The sequence below is a fragment of the Bos mutus genome, chromosome 3 (assembly GCF_027580195.1).
Source record: "Bos mutus isolate GX-2022 chromosome 3, NWIPB_WYAK_1.1, whole genome shotgun sequence".
Taxonomy (NCBI): domain Eukaryota; kingdom Metazoa; phylum Chordata; class Mammalia; order Artiodactyla; family Bovidae; genus Bos; species Bos mutus.
In genome coordinates this window covers 19,167,443-19,181,410 of record NC_091619.1, presented here as the reverse complement: position 1 = coordinate 19,181,410, position 13,968 = coordinate 19,167,443, and the positions used below count along the sequence as shown (strand labels likewise).

The 13,968-nt window shown below is 52.3% G+C and overlaps 1 protein-coding gene across 1 annotated transcript; it reads left to right on the top strand.

The window, feature by feature from the left end:
* Positions 1-61: 61 nt before the first annotated feature.
* Positions 62-13,836, top strand: DCST2 (DC-STAMP domain containing 2). The gene is made up of 15 exons (XM_070367282.1): positions 62-329; positions 498-668; positions 947-1,048; positions 1,287-1,484; positions 2,043-2,108; positions 2,574-2,787; positions 2,964-3,121; positions 3,843-4,007; positions 5,128-5,295; positions 5,426-5,526; positions 6,455-6,585; positions 10,103-10,230; positions 10,580-10,673; positions 10,779-10,919; positions 13,769-13,836. The coding sequence occupies exons 1-15, from the start codon at positions 62-64 to the stop codon at positions 13,812-13,814; spliced, it is 2,151 nt and encodes a 716-aa protein (XP_070223383.1). The 3' UTR covers positions 13,815-13,836.
* The last annotated feature ends 132 nt before the right edge of the window (positions 13,837-13,968 follow it).

Sequence of the window (13,968 nt, the reverse complement as noted above, 5' to 3'; positions counted from 1 at the left end):
AAGAGCCACAGAACCTGGTGGGCCTCACCTGGAGACAGGCAAACATTTAGTCTCCTCAGCCATGTCCAAGGTCACGAAGGATGCTGTGCAGCCCTTGGAGGCAGAGGAGCCGAGCGTGGCGCGGGCTGTGGTCCGCAGCACGGGGGGCTTTATCCTGGGCTTGTCCCTGGCCACAGCCTACGGGCTGCTGGAGCTGCTGGTGGAAGGGCATAGCCCCTGGGGCTGCCTGGTGGGCACCTTCACTTTGGCCGCCTTCCTTAGTCTGGGCATGGGATTCTCCCGCCAGGTCCGGGTCACTGTCCTTTTGCTGCTGCCCCAGGCCTTCTCCAGTGAGTCTGGCACCCAGTGCAGGGGGTGGGCCCAGTGGAGGGCCTGGGGCAGGAGGGATCTTGCGGGAGAGGGAGGTTGAGGGAAGCCCTGCTGCCTTCTGTACGGCGCTTGTACATGCTGCCATGGGCAAGGCTGCTGGCTTGGTTCCCACGGTGCTCTCTCCCCAGAGCAGGGCCGGACACTGCTGTTGGTGGCTGCCTTTGGGTTGGTGTTGCAAGGGCCTTGTGCCAACACCCTGCGCAACTTCACCCAGGCCAGTGAGGCTGTGGCCTGTGGGGCAGAACTGGCCCTGAACCAGACCGCCAAAGTGCTGGAGAGGGCCAAGCAGCCCCTCGTCAGTAAGGCCACCCATCTCCACGGGCCCCCGCACTCCACTCCACCTGCGCGTTCACAGTCCTCTGGCTCCATTCCTCTCTGTTGGTCCTGGGCCTTAACTTCAAAGCATCCAGCAGGACCCCCTGACCCTCGCTCTCTGGCCCACTCCACTGCCAGATGGATTATCTCCCAGACCCCAGCATCTGGACAGCTCCCCTGCTCCACTCCCTACTCCAGGGTAATGGGTAGAACCAGCCTCTAGAGGAGGAGACCCAACCGGACCCCTGCCCCTGCCTCTCAGGTGCTCTGAACAAGATTAAAGCCATTGCCCAGAGAGCCAAGCAGGTGGCTGACCGGGTCCGAAAGTTCTTCCGGTCAATCATGGATGGCGTGAAGCACGTAGGTCAGCACGTTAGCATGTCTGTTTTGGGGGGCCAGGATTTACCCAGTCTCCTTACCCTCACCCCTGTCCAGGACTTCTTGGGCCCTGCCAGAGTGCTAACTAGACCCCACTGGATAAAGCACAGCCCGGCCCCTGACCACAGGCCTTTCCGGCCCCGGGTGCTGCCCTGGTGTTCCCCCCAACCCCCCTGAGAAGATGCTGCAGGACTCCTGGGTACCAGCCCCGTAGCCGTTCCCAGCCAGGGCCCTGCGGAACGTGTGGTACTGGCTCCTGCACATCGGCGATGTGTGCAACTCGGAGCTGGGCAACCCCTACTTGAAGTGTGCTCGGGTCTTTGATGACGCCAAGGACAGCTGCATGAAGGTCATACCACAAGCCTACCACCTGTGCTTCGTGCTCATGCCCTTCAAGCTGATGCTCTGTGGACTTGCCAGTGGTGAGAGAATGTGGACTTACTGGTGGGAATGGGGGCCCGGCAAATGTAGGGGTCAGCTGGGTGAGCGGTCCCAGGTGAGCAGTAGTGTAGTCGTAGCGTGTATGTGCTTAGTCGTGTCTGATTCTTTGCGACTCCATGGACTGTAGCCCACCAGGCTCCTCGGTCCATGGGATTTCCCAGGCAAGAATACTGGAGTGGGTTGCCATTTCCTGCTCCAGGGGATCTTCCTGATCCAGGGATCAAATCCACATCTCCTGCTTTGGCAGGCAAATTCTTTACCACTGAGCCACCTGGGAAGCCCCCTTCCAGGGGACTAATGAGGGGCAATAAATATGGGGCCAACAAGGATGTTGGGTGCCATGCAGGATTAGGGAGCAGGTAGGGGGAAAACCAGTGTGGAGGGTGGGGTAGTAAGGAGAAGCCAACAGGTTTTGAGCTGATGTGGAGGCCAGCAGGAACAGTGAAAATTTGGGAGGCCCTGTGAGAGCAAGGTCTCTGGAGATTGGAGAGACAGGCTGCGTCTCCTTGCCCCTGCTGACACTCAGTCTTGGCTCTCAGTGGTCCAGGTGTTCTGCATCATCCCTGGCTATATCCAGACCTTCCTGCGAGAGACCATGAGTACCCGTGAGTGATCCCCGCCTAGCCCTACTCATGCGGTGCTCCCCGGAGGCCTCCCTCCCTCATATCAGCATGTGCCAACCCAGGAGTGCTCCCAGTCCACAGATGAGAATTCAGGAAAAGACCTCCAGAGGTTACCCAGGCCAATGTCCACGTTGTACAGATTAGGAAATTGGGGCCCAGTGAAGAGAGGGTGCTTCATTAAAGCCTGACTTGAGAGCAGGAGCTGGGGAGAGAAGCAGGGCCCCCTGTTCCTTGTGAAGGCAGAAGCCTGGTGCTAAGCGTGCATCGGCCATGGCATAGACTGTGGAGGCTCTGTCCCCTCCTCAGTCCACTGTAGGTCCGCACACTGGGGGTTTGTAGCTGACCTGGGAGCCATGGGACCCCTGGGCTGGCCAGGCCCCTCCAGGGTGCAGCCCTGCCCCCTTGTAACTCTCCTTGCTCACATCTCCCCTGGACACGGGGCCTCAGCTGTGAGGAATTTGATTAACCGAGTGCGTCAAGAGTTTGAGTTCAACATGACAGCCACCCATTACTTCTCTGTGGATCTCAACGCCTCTCGGAGCCTGTCCCAGGTAGCTCTGGACCTCCAGGAAGCCGTCAGCATGAAGCTGTACCGCGTCCGAGAGGCCTTGGCTCTGATGGGCTACACCACACCTCTGCTGCTCCTGCTTCTTTACCTCCAGTGAGGCGCTGGAGGGCCCCGCCAATGCAGGGGTGGGACAGAGGGCTGTTGGGGGCCAGCTTGTCCCCATGGCATCCTGGGAGGCTGGAGCTCGTGGGCAGGGGTGAGAGTTGGGAGGGTGGTGGCCTGGGATGTCTGGTTGGGGCTGCTGAGGGGCCTCACGTGTGTCCCACCAGAGCCCTGTATTACCGGTACGGTTACCTGAACTGGGACAGTTTCAACAACGTCTACATCACCAGCCGATTCCTGCGCATGGAGGCTGTCCGCTCCAGGGCAGGACTGCCCACGGTGCTGCCGCTCACCGCCCACGAGGCCAGACACTACATCCAGCCAGGCAAGGGCCCTGAGGACCCGGAGATAGGGTCCCTCCAACCCCACTGCTCTGCCCAGAAGTGCTGGGCACAGGCCTGGCTCAGGGCAGGGCCAGAGATGGGGGACGACAGAGAAAAAGAAAATTTCAGGCTTGGGAGGTGGGGGAGACACAACCCTATCCTTGGGAAGCCTCAGCCTAAAAGGGGGGGATGTCTCAGAGCATGCAAACAAAGAGAAGAGGGGCAGGTAATGCTTCTGGTAGCACCCCGGATGTCAAGACAGAGGGAAGGATAGGTGGAGAGTGGATGTAGAGCAAGGGAAGTGAAGCTGGGGAGGCTTTTGGAGGTGGTGAGCAAGAATGTGCATGCGTGCTGATATGGAGGTGAAGCAGCCAGCAGGAGGTGGGGAGCAGTGCTGTCTCTGAAGTGGGGGGCAGGGAACCACATAAGGGTATCAGGGATGCCTTAGAAGTGGGGATTCCTGGAGACTGAAAACTGGCCACCAGGTCAAGGTGGAGATACTAGGTGTGTATCTCGAGCCACAGAGGCCCTGCCCAGGAAGGGTGCTTCCTTCCCACTCTTGCACAGGGGTCCTCACAGCTTGCGCATCTTCCAGGTGAGCAGACATGACCCAGTCTGATGAGGGGCAGGAGCTGCCTCCAGGAGGGAGGTCTCTCTAGGAGCTAGGGTCTGGTGGGAAGGAGAATTGCGGAGAGTCCTCCTGACCAGCCCTCCCCCATGCAGGCTCCATCTTCTTGTCCCGGTGGGAGCAGATTTTTTGCATCCTGGCAATCTTCCACCTTGCCCGGCACCTCCTCCTCGTGTTGTTCCTGGTCTTCCTGGACTATGCCGTCTTCTGGGTCCTGGACCTGGCTCGGTACCACCTGCAGGGGGAGGTTGTGGCCCGAAGTGAGTGCCCAAATTTCCCTAGCTTCCTTAGTCCTGGGGGATGGCCTGAATGTCCCCCTGTTGCTGCTACTTACCAGCCGATGACATTGCCCGTCCTCCAACCCCATCCTCTGGTAACCCCTGTGCCCAGTTCAAGATTACACCATAACACAGTAGAGGAAAACACAAGCTCTAAAGTCAGACTGGCCTGGGGTTAAATCTCAGCAGTGTCCTTTACCAGATGGTGACCTTGAGCAGTTTGCTCAACCTCCCGGACCTTCAGTTGCCTCATCTGAACCATGGGACGGTAATGGAAGCAGCTTCTCTGGGTGGCTCTGCATAGATGAGACCACATGTGTGAGTGCCTGGTGGACCTTGGATTGACAGCATGCCATAAACCAGAGAACAGAGTTAATCTAATCCTTTATACCAGAGGCCCAACAGAAAAAGTAAAAAAAAACACAAAAACTCGAAACGATCGATAAAGCCCTTAGTTCAATACCTGCTACACAGTCAGTGCTTAACAAATGCTTTACTTTTGAAAAAATTTTAAAAATTTGATTGAAATACAGTTGACTTACAATGTTTTAATTTCTGCTGTACATCAAAGAGATTCAGTTATATGTAAATATATATCTATTCCTTTTCATATTCTTTTCTATTATGATTTATCACAGGATACTGACTACAGCTCCCTGTGCCACACAGTAGGACCTTATTTATCCATCTTATATGTAACAGCTTGCATCTGCCAATCCCACACTCCCAAACCCTCCCTCTCCCAACAAATGCTTTAAAATAAACGTTTCTGGGTGGTCATGGAGTCTGGGCATGGACCCATAGGCTATCAAGGTCATTTCAGATCTGGTGGCCTGAGAAGGCAGACCACGTAGGTACCAGTGCCAGCCAGTTCTGGACCACGGAGCCAGGCCTGGTTTCCAAGAGCTGATGCCGGGGCCTGGAGCACCATGAGGGGAGCCTGGGGGTGCCTGGGGGTCCCTGGGGGGCTTCTAGTGGGGCCTGGGGGCCATCTCTATGCTTTGCACCATCCACCTGCCACCCTCCAGAAGATGTGGTCTTTTGTGCATGGTGGAGTGGGCAGCTTCGAAGAACATCCCTCACACAGGGTCTCGCTGCCCAGGCCCTGTGTTCATGTCCATAACTGTGGAAGGCACTGGCTCCACGGGGAAGATTTACCGCGACCTAGTATCGGCATTCGATGTCCTCCAGCAAGGCAACATCACCGTCCTGTCCCGACGCTGCCAGCTGCATCCCTCAGAGCCCAACTCCACTGGTTACATAGTCATCGGTATCCACACCTCCGAGGGAGCTGGGGGGACAGACAGTTCAGGGCATGAGGGACACAGCCCGCTGAGGGTGAGTGTGGCTGGCACCTGGTGCCCCCCAGCGGCAGCTTACTGGGTCTGCTGTGCCCCCAGGCGTCATGTATGGCCTTTGCTTCTTTGTCACTTTGTTCGGCAACCATGTCAGTCGGCTGCGGCGGCTCATCTGTGCCTCCTACTACCCATCTCGGGAGCAGGTGAGGGGCCAAGGCCAGCTCCTGCTCCCCCTCAAGGGGGCTAAGCTCCTGGCTGGCTGTCTTGGTTTGGGGGAGTTCAGAAGCCTTCTGCAGCCCAGCTCTCTCCCTCTGGTTGAACCCCAAAGCAAATGACCTGGACCACAGAAGGGAGAAACGGTGCCTCTTGAGATAAAGCTTGCTTCCAAAGATTAGTTAAAACCCTGGGGAAGGGGACTTCCCTGGTGGTGCAGTGGCTCAGACTCCATGTTCCCAACTCAGGAGGCCCAGGTTTGATTCCTGGTCAGGGAACTAGACCCCACATGCCAAAACTAAGGATCTGGTGCAGCCAAATAAATTAACAACAAAACAAATAAAAACCCTGGGGGACAGGAGCCATGCTGGTGTTGAGGTGGGAATGAAAACCTGCCATTTGTTTACTTACTCGTGACTCATTGAGCACCTACTGTATGCTGGTCACCATGCCGGTCACCATGCCGGCGGCTTCAGGGATGCAGAGATGAACCAGACACAGTCTCGAGGCAGGTTTTAACAAAACAGTTACAATGGAAAAAGTATTTTTAGGAAATTCCCTGGCCATCCAGTGATTAGGACTCCGAGCTCCCACTGCAGGGGGTGACAGGGTGAGGGAGCAATCCCTGGTTGGAGAATTAAGACCCCACAAACCTTGGAGCACAGCCAAAAAAAAAAGAGAAAGAAAAAAGTGTTTTTATTAAGGGATAAATAAACTGCTATGGAAACCCAGAGGAGGGGATAGGTGCGTCCACCTAGGGAAGCCCTGAAGTCTTCCCCCAGGAAGGGGCATTGAGCCAAGCCTACAAGGAGTCATAGGAAATGGAGACAAGGTAAAGGTAAGGGGTGGGGTGAGTGCAGAGGGCATTCCAGGCAGACAGGATCAAAGGGACCCCATCCTTGACTTCCCCTCCACCAGGAGAGGATCTCCTACCTCTACAATGTACTTCTGAGCCGCCGAACCAAGCTGCTGGCTGCCCTGCACCGATCAGTGAGGAGACGGGCAGCTGACCACAGCCACATGAGCATCCTCCTAGTGCTGGCCGGACGGTAAGCCCACTGTCTTTCCTTATAAGAAGTGGAGTGAGAGGGAGTAGAAAAAGAACCAGAGGTCAGAACGGATCACTGTCCTTCCTAGGTGTCCAGAGATTTGGTTGAAGAGGGTGCTCATTCATGAATGGATTGGGGATGAGACTCTGTAGGGGTGGGGAGTCAAAGGAGGAGGAGGACAGGAAGAAGGGAGGTTCTTGCTATAGTTGGAGGGATGGAGGTTAGACTGTAGGGAGACCTACCTTTGATTTGGAGGGTGATACGGAATGAAGCAGGGCAAAGACTAATAGAGTTTTGCCAAGAAAATGCACTGGTCATAACAAACACCCTCTTCCAACAACACAAGAGAAGACTCTATACATGGACATCACCAGATGGTCAACACCAAAATCAGATTGATGGTATTCTTTGCAGCCAAAGATGGAGAAGCTCTATACAGCCAGCAAAAACAAGACCAGGAGCTGACTGTGGCTCAGACCATGAACTCCTTACTGCCAAATTCAGACTTAAATTGAAGAAAGTAGGGAAAACCACTAGACCATTCAGGTATGACCTAAATCAAATCCCTTATGATTATACAGTGGAAGTGAGAAATAGATTTAAGGGACTAGATCTGATAGATAGAGTGCCTGATGAACTATGGAATGAGGTTCGTGACATTGTACAGGAGACAGGGATCAAGACCATCCCCATGGAAAAGAAATGCAAAAAAGCAAAATGGCTGTCTGGGGAGGCCTTACAAATAGCTGTGAAAAGAAGAGAAGTGAAAAGCAAAGGAGAAAAGGAAAGATATAAGCATCTGAATGCAGAGTTCCAAAGAATAGCAAGAAGAGATAAGAAAGCCTTCTTCAGCGATCAATGCAAAAAAATTGAGGGAAACAACAGAATGGGAAAGACTAGAGATCTCTTCAATAAAATTAGAGATACCAAGGGAACATTTCATGCAAAGATGGGCTCGATAAAGGACAGAAATGGTATGGACCTAACAGAAGCAGAAGACATTAAGAAGAGATGACAAGAATACACAGAAGAACTGTACAAAAAAGATCTTCACGACCCAGATAATCACGATGGTGTGATCACTGACCTAGAGCCAGACATCCTGGAATGTGAAGTCAAGTGGGCCTTAGAAAGCATCACTACGAACAAAGCTAGTGGAGGTGATGGAATTCCAGTTGAGCTCTTTCAAATCCTGAAAGATGATGCTGTGAAAGTGCTGCACTCAATATGCCAGCAAATTTGGAAAACTCAGCAGTCGCCACAGGACTGGAAAAGGTCAGTTTTCATTCCAATTCCAAGGAAAAGCAATGCCAAAGAAGGCTCAAACTACCGCACAATTGCACTCATCTCACATGCTAGTAAAGTAATGCTCAAAATTCTCCAAGCCAGGCTTCAGCAATATGTGAACCGTGAACTTCCTGATGTTCAAGCTGGTTTTAGAAAAGGCAGAAGAACCAGAGATCAAATTGCCAACATCTGCTGGATCATGGAAAAAGCAAGAGAGTTCCAGAAAAACATCTATTTCTGCTTTATTGACTATGCCAAAGCCTTTGATTGTGTGGATCACAATCAACTGTGGAAAATTCTGAAAGAGATGGGAATACCAGACCACCTGACCTGCCTCTTGAGAAATTTGTATGCAGGTCAGGAAGCAACAGTTAGAACTGGACATGGAACAACAGACTGGTTTCAAATAGGAAAAGGAGTTCGTCAAGGCTGTATATTGTCACCCTGTTTATTTAACTTATATGCAGAGTACATCATGAGAAACGCTGGACTGGAAGAAGCACAAGCTGGAATCAAGATTGCCAGGAGAAATATCAGTAACCTCAGATATGCAGATGACACCACCCTTATGGCAGAAAGTGAAGAGGAACTCAAAAGCCTCTTGATAAAAGTGAAAGTGGAGAGTGAAAAAGTTGGCTTAAAGCTCAACATTCAGAAAACGAAGATCATGGCATCCAGTCTCATCACTTCATGGGAAATAGATGGGGAAACAGTGGAAACAGTGTCAGACTTTATTTTTGGGGGCTCCAAAACCACTGCAGATGGTGACTGCAGCCATGAAATTAAAAAACGCTTACTCCTTGGAAGGAAAGTTATGACCAACCTAGATAGCATATTCAAAAGCAGAGACATGACTTTGCCAACAAAGGTCCGTTTAGTCAAGGCTTTGGTTTTTCCAGTGGTCATGTATGGATGTGAGAGTTCGACTGTGAAGAAGGCTGAGTGCCGAAGAATTGATGCTTTGGAACTGTGGTGTTGGAGAAGACTCTTGAGAGTCCCTTGGACTGCAAGGAGATCCAACCAGTCCATTCTGAAGGAGATTAGCCCTGGGATTTCTTTGGAAGGAATGATGCTAAAGCTGAAACTCCAGTACTTTGGCCACCTCATGCGAAGAGTTGACTCATTGGAAAAGACTGATGCTGGGAGGGATTGGGGGCAGGAGGAGAAGGGGATGACAGAGGATGAGATGGCTGGATGGCATCACCCACTCGATGGACGTGAGTCTAAGTGAACTCCGGGAGTTGGTGATGGACAGGGAGGCCTGGCCTGCTGCGATTCATGTGTTGCAAAGAGTCGTGTCGCAAAGAGTCGGACACAACTGAGTGACTGAACTGAACTGAACTGGAGAGGATGAGGGTTAGTTAGGCCGGCTGGGCTGGCCTGCTTTTTAAAAAATTAATTTAAAAAGTGTAATATAGTTGATTTACAATTATGTGTTAATTTCTGCTGTATTATATAGCAAAGTGATTTAGCCATCCACACATATACACTCTTTTTTAAAAAAATTCTTTTTTGTTATGGTTTATCACAGAATATAGAATAAGGTTCCCTGTGTTATACAGTAGGGCTTTGTTATTTACCATTCTATATATACTAGTTTGCATGCGCAAACCCAAAATTCCCACTCCATCTCTGCCTTTCCCCCTCCCCTTGCAACCACAAGTCTGTTCTCCATGTCTGTGAGTCTGTTTCCCCATGTCTGTGAGTCTCTTCCTCCATGTCTGTGAGTCTCTTCCTCCATGTCTGTGAGTCTGTTTCCCCATGTCTGTGAGTCTGTTCCTCCATGTCTGTGAGTCTGTTCCTCCATGTCTTTGAGTCTGTTTCCCCATGTCTGTGAGTCTGTTTCCCCATGTCTGTGAGTCTCTTTCTCCATGTCTGTGAGTCTGTTTCATTAAAGTTCATCTGTGTCATATTTTAGATTCCACAAATAAGCGTTATCATATAGTATTTATCTTTCTGGTGTGAGAATTTGGTATGAGAATCTTCAGGTCCATCCATGTTGCTGCAAGTGGCATTATTTCGTCCTTTTCCTGGCTGAGTAGTACTCCACAGTACACATGCACCACATCTTTATCCGTTCATCTGTCCATGGACGTTTAGGTTCCTTCCACGTCTTGGCTGTTGCATATAGTGCTGCTGTGAGCATAGGGGTGCATGTATCTTTTTGAATTATATTTTTGTCCAGATATATTGAGCTGACCTGCTTAGTGTCTGGGACCCTTCTCCTCAGGTGTTCCTGCCTGGTTCCATTTATCAGCTACTTCAGCCAGCATCAGACCTACTGCCTGGGCTGCGGGCAGCCACAGGACGAGGGAGACACAGAGAATTCGGTGGCCTGCGGTACCCCAGGCTGCAGAGGTGAGAGTTCCGGGGAGGATGCCTCTGCTGGGGCTCTCAGCATTTGTATGTGACAGTCAGCTTTTATAACTTTTGTACCTCACCTTTTGTACCCCTCCCTTCCTTATGACGCATGTCCTCATTTACACAGAACCCTCAGGTAGCTCATTTTCTCTGTGTGCCTTAATCCTCCAGTGCAAGTAGAATTCCTATGCAAGTGGTATTGCAGCACTTCCCCAGAGTGCATGGTTTGATGAATGGTCTCCCCCTTGGGTGGAGTTGGGGAGGCAAGGGCTGAAAGCTCGGGAGCACAGTGCTGGGGTTGGGGTAGGGGAACAAGTTCAATTCCTTCCCTCCTGGCCTCCTCCAGGTCTCTTCTGTCTCACCTGCTTCCGTCTCCTGGGCAACACCTGCTCCGTGTGTGCATCTCCCCTCTCCTACCAGGAGGAGCTGGATCTAGAGCTGTGAGTCTCAGGCGACATGGGGTGGCTGGAGACTGTGGGGGCAGTGGGAGTGGCCACCCCTCCTGCAGGACCTCTGTAGGCTACTGAGATGGGAGGCTTCTCCAGGGACTCCAGTGACGAGGAGGGCCCCCGCCTATGGCTGGCTGCCGCCCACCGAAAGGGTCCTGAGCAGGAGGCGCTACTGCGGCAGCAGCTCCAGGAAGCGCTGGGCAGGACCCTCTCACGGGATTCCATGTCGGAATCCAGGTGAGCGGAAAACTTCAGGAGTGGGGGCTGGGAGGCCTAAGCACGTTCAGTCACATTTATCAAGGGTTTCTTGGGTGCCTGGCGCTCTGCTAGAGCTGGAGAGATAAAAGGGGTGGTGGGGGGAGGTTTGCCCCATGCCTGCTGTGTCAGCACCCCTGCCCCGGGGTGAGTGGGGGAGAGTGACATCAAGTAGCTAAGGGACAATGTAGACAGCGCCCCAAATGAGGAGTGAACCAGGCTCTGGGAAGCACAGAGGACTGAACACCCAGTTTGGGATGGAGGCTTCACGAAAGAAGTCAAAAAAATTGGTGGGCTTGATTTTCACTCACAGAGAGCCAAGTATATCAAATGCTGTGAGATTATCAAGTAGGATGAAGCCTGGAAGCCAGAGGGTTTGTTAGGCTGAGGAGTGCAAGAGAACATTCCAGGGGGAGGCTTGTGTGAGTCTGGAGAATATGGCACACTTAGAGGTGGGGGGAGGGTCAGGGAGAGGTGTATTTGTGGCTGGGTGGAGACAGCAGAGCATACTGGGAGATGAGGTTGGCCATCAAGGCAGGGAGAGGTGGGAGAGGGCCTCAGTTTACCATCTGAAGGTCCTCAGTCAGAAAGTGATGTATTTGTATTTGTCTTTGGGGACAATAAGCTAAGAAGGCAGAGTGGAGGCAGGGTGGGAGCAGGGAGACCAGAGAGGAGGCTGTCTTAGCTCAGGAAAAGTTGGTGATGGCCTCAGGATTGAGGTGCTGAGAATGACAGGGAGCTTGTGTTTGGAACTGGGTAGTGTTAGGGCAAGAGGAGAAACAGGTTCTGCAGAAACAATGGCCCAGTTCTAGACCTTTCTGGTATCTGTAGGGAATCCACTGGGAATGCCCAGGGGACAGTTAGAAAAGGGCAGGGCTCTGGGCCAGAGGTATCTTTTGGGGGGTTGTTGACTTGGAGACTGAGAGAGATGAGCTGGATCACCCTGGTGGAGGGCAGGGCAGCAGAGGAGGGGGCAGGGACAGGACCCTGAGGGGCTCTATCACAAACCAAGGAGGGGAGAGACTCAAGAACAGAGAGCCAAGCAGATCCAATGCTGTGAGATGATCAAGTAGGATGAAGCCTAAAGACTGGCCATTGAATTTGGTGGTCGAGAGATCCTTGGAGTGGCTTGTGGGACTATTTCTCATGGTGTGGGGAAGGCCAAAGCCAGTCCTCGTGGGTTGAGGTGGGTGACTAGTAGAGAAGACTCAGAAACAGGGTACTTGGCTCTGTGTCACTGTTGCAAGAAGTTTGGGAATTCTTTTTTTTTTTTTAATATAACTGCTATAGTTTAAAAAAGGAAGCTTGATGGTAAAGAGGAGACAGTTAGCTTCATAGAACAAGAGAGTAGCTTGAAGGGAACCTAAAAGATTTTTCTTTATCCAAGAAAAAGCTTGTTCTTTACCCAAGTATGGGGAGATTTGAGGATTTCAGAGATGAAAAAAGTGTTGAAGAGTGAGAGATGCCGGAGAGATGGGATCTAGGGCCAGGTGAACAGGGTGGCCTCAAATAGGACCGGGCTCGCCCGAGGCAGGAGGGGAGAGGGCATGTTCCTCCCAGCAGAGCTGAGCCTGCTCCAGTCTGGTGGCTTGCTTTTCTCAGGGTGAGGGGGTGGGGTGGGGACTGGGGGTGGGGATAGGAGGCATGCACACCTGCTGAAACAGTAAAGAATGGGGTTGGGAGTGGAATAAAGGTTTCAAGGAGTGGGTGGTGGAGGTTGAAATGCCTGCCTTGGGGAGTGTGCAAAGGAGCCAACTGGGGAGGTTAAGAGATTTCCAGGGAGCGTTAAAGGCTCAGATGAAGTTGAAAATCATCACGTGTAATGAGACTTGTTACGTGGTTTTCCCCAGCAAATGTGGTAGCCATGAATGGGCTTCAGGGTTAAAGGCTTTTTCTGGGCAGGTCAGGAGATGACGGGGTGAGAATTGGGGTGTTTTAGTCAGAGTATCTAAGATGACTGGGGAAGAGAAAGGGGTTGAGACCCCAGTGGGCAGCCCAAGGTCCATGTGTTGCTGGGGTGTTAAAGCAGAGGCCAGGAAGGATGCAGACAATGGGCCAGGCCCAGGAAGAATCCAGGGGATAAATCCAGAGAGTAGCCAAGATTGAGGGTGATGTCCGAGTAGGAGCAGAGAGGAAGGTCATTATGGCCAAGGAGGTTGAGGATTGGAAGTGTCTGGAATGTTGTGTTGGAAGAGTGTGCCCACCAGCGAGAAAGCAGCTGGGCCACAAGAGCGGCTCAAGTCTGGTACCAGCACCCTGGATGCGTATGGCAGGATGTCAGCAGGGCCTGGGGAGATAGGCACAGCCCGGGAGTGTAGCTTCCACGGCAGCCAGGGGCTTTGCAATACGCCACAGGCAGGCCAAGTCTGAGAAAGACAAGTAACCTCCACTTGGGAGGACTGAAGAGAAAACTGTCCAGTGGTCACATTCCAGTGTGAATGGGGCACCGGAAGTTAGTAATGAATTCAGAGGCTGAAGGGGAAGGAAAGTTTTATTTTGAGCGGTTCCAGAGGGCTCAATGAAGTTAAAAGCTGGGCAGCCAGGGAGGTACACTACAGCCTTGAGTGAGTATTATTTCCGAGGTCACTACTGGTTCTGCCCTTGCAAAGCACATGACCTTGGGCACATCATTGCCCACTCATCTCTGAGCCTAAAGTCAGAAGATATCTACAGACACACGCTGGCTTGCCTTGGAGGGGCCTGTGAGAGCCGCAGTGGCTGGAAGATAACAGGAGCCAAATCTGAATAGACAGGGCAGGTGCACGAGGCAGGAAGTCACCTGTGAAAACAGAATCCTGGTGACTGGGCCACCCTCTTCCTCTCCTTACTAGTGACCTGGATGAGGAGAAGGGGCTTCGGGAGAGAAGGCACAGGTAGCCACTCCAACCTGAGGCCCCATCTGTCAGCAGCCCCCTCAGCCCCACTGACCACCTCAGAAATCCTCTGCCCTCAAAGCAGTCCCATCTCTCATTTCCCTCTCCTCCCCATCCCTCCCACCAACCTCCAAAATAAAGAAACCAAAGGTGGACAC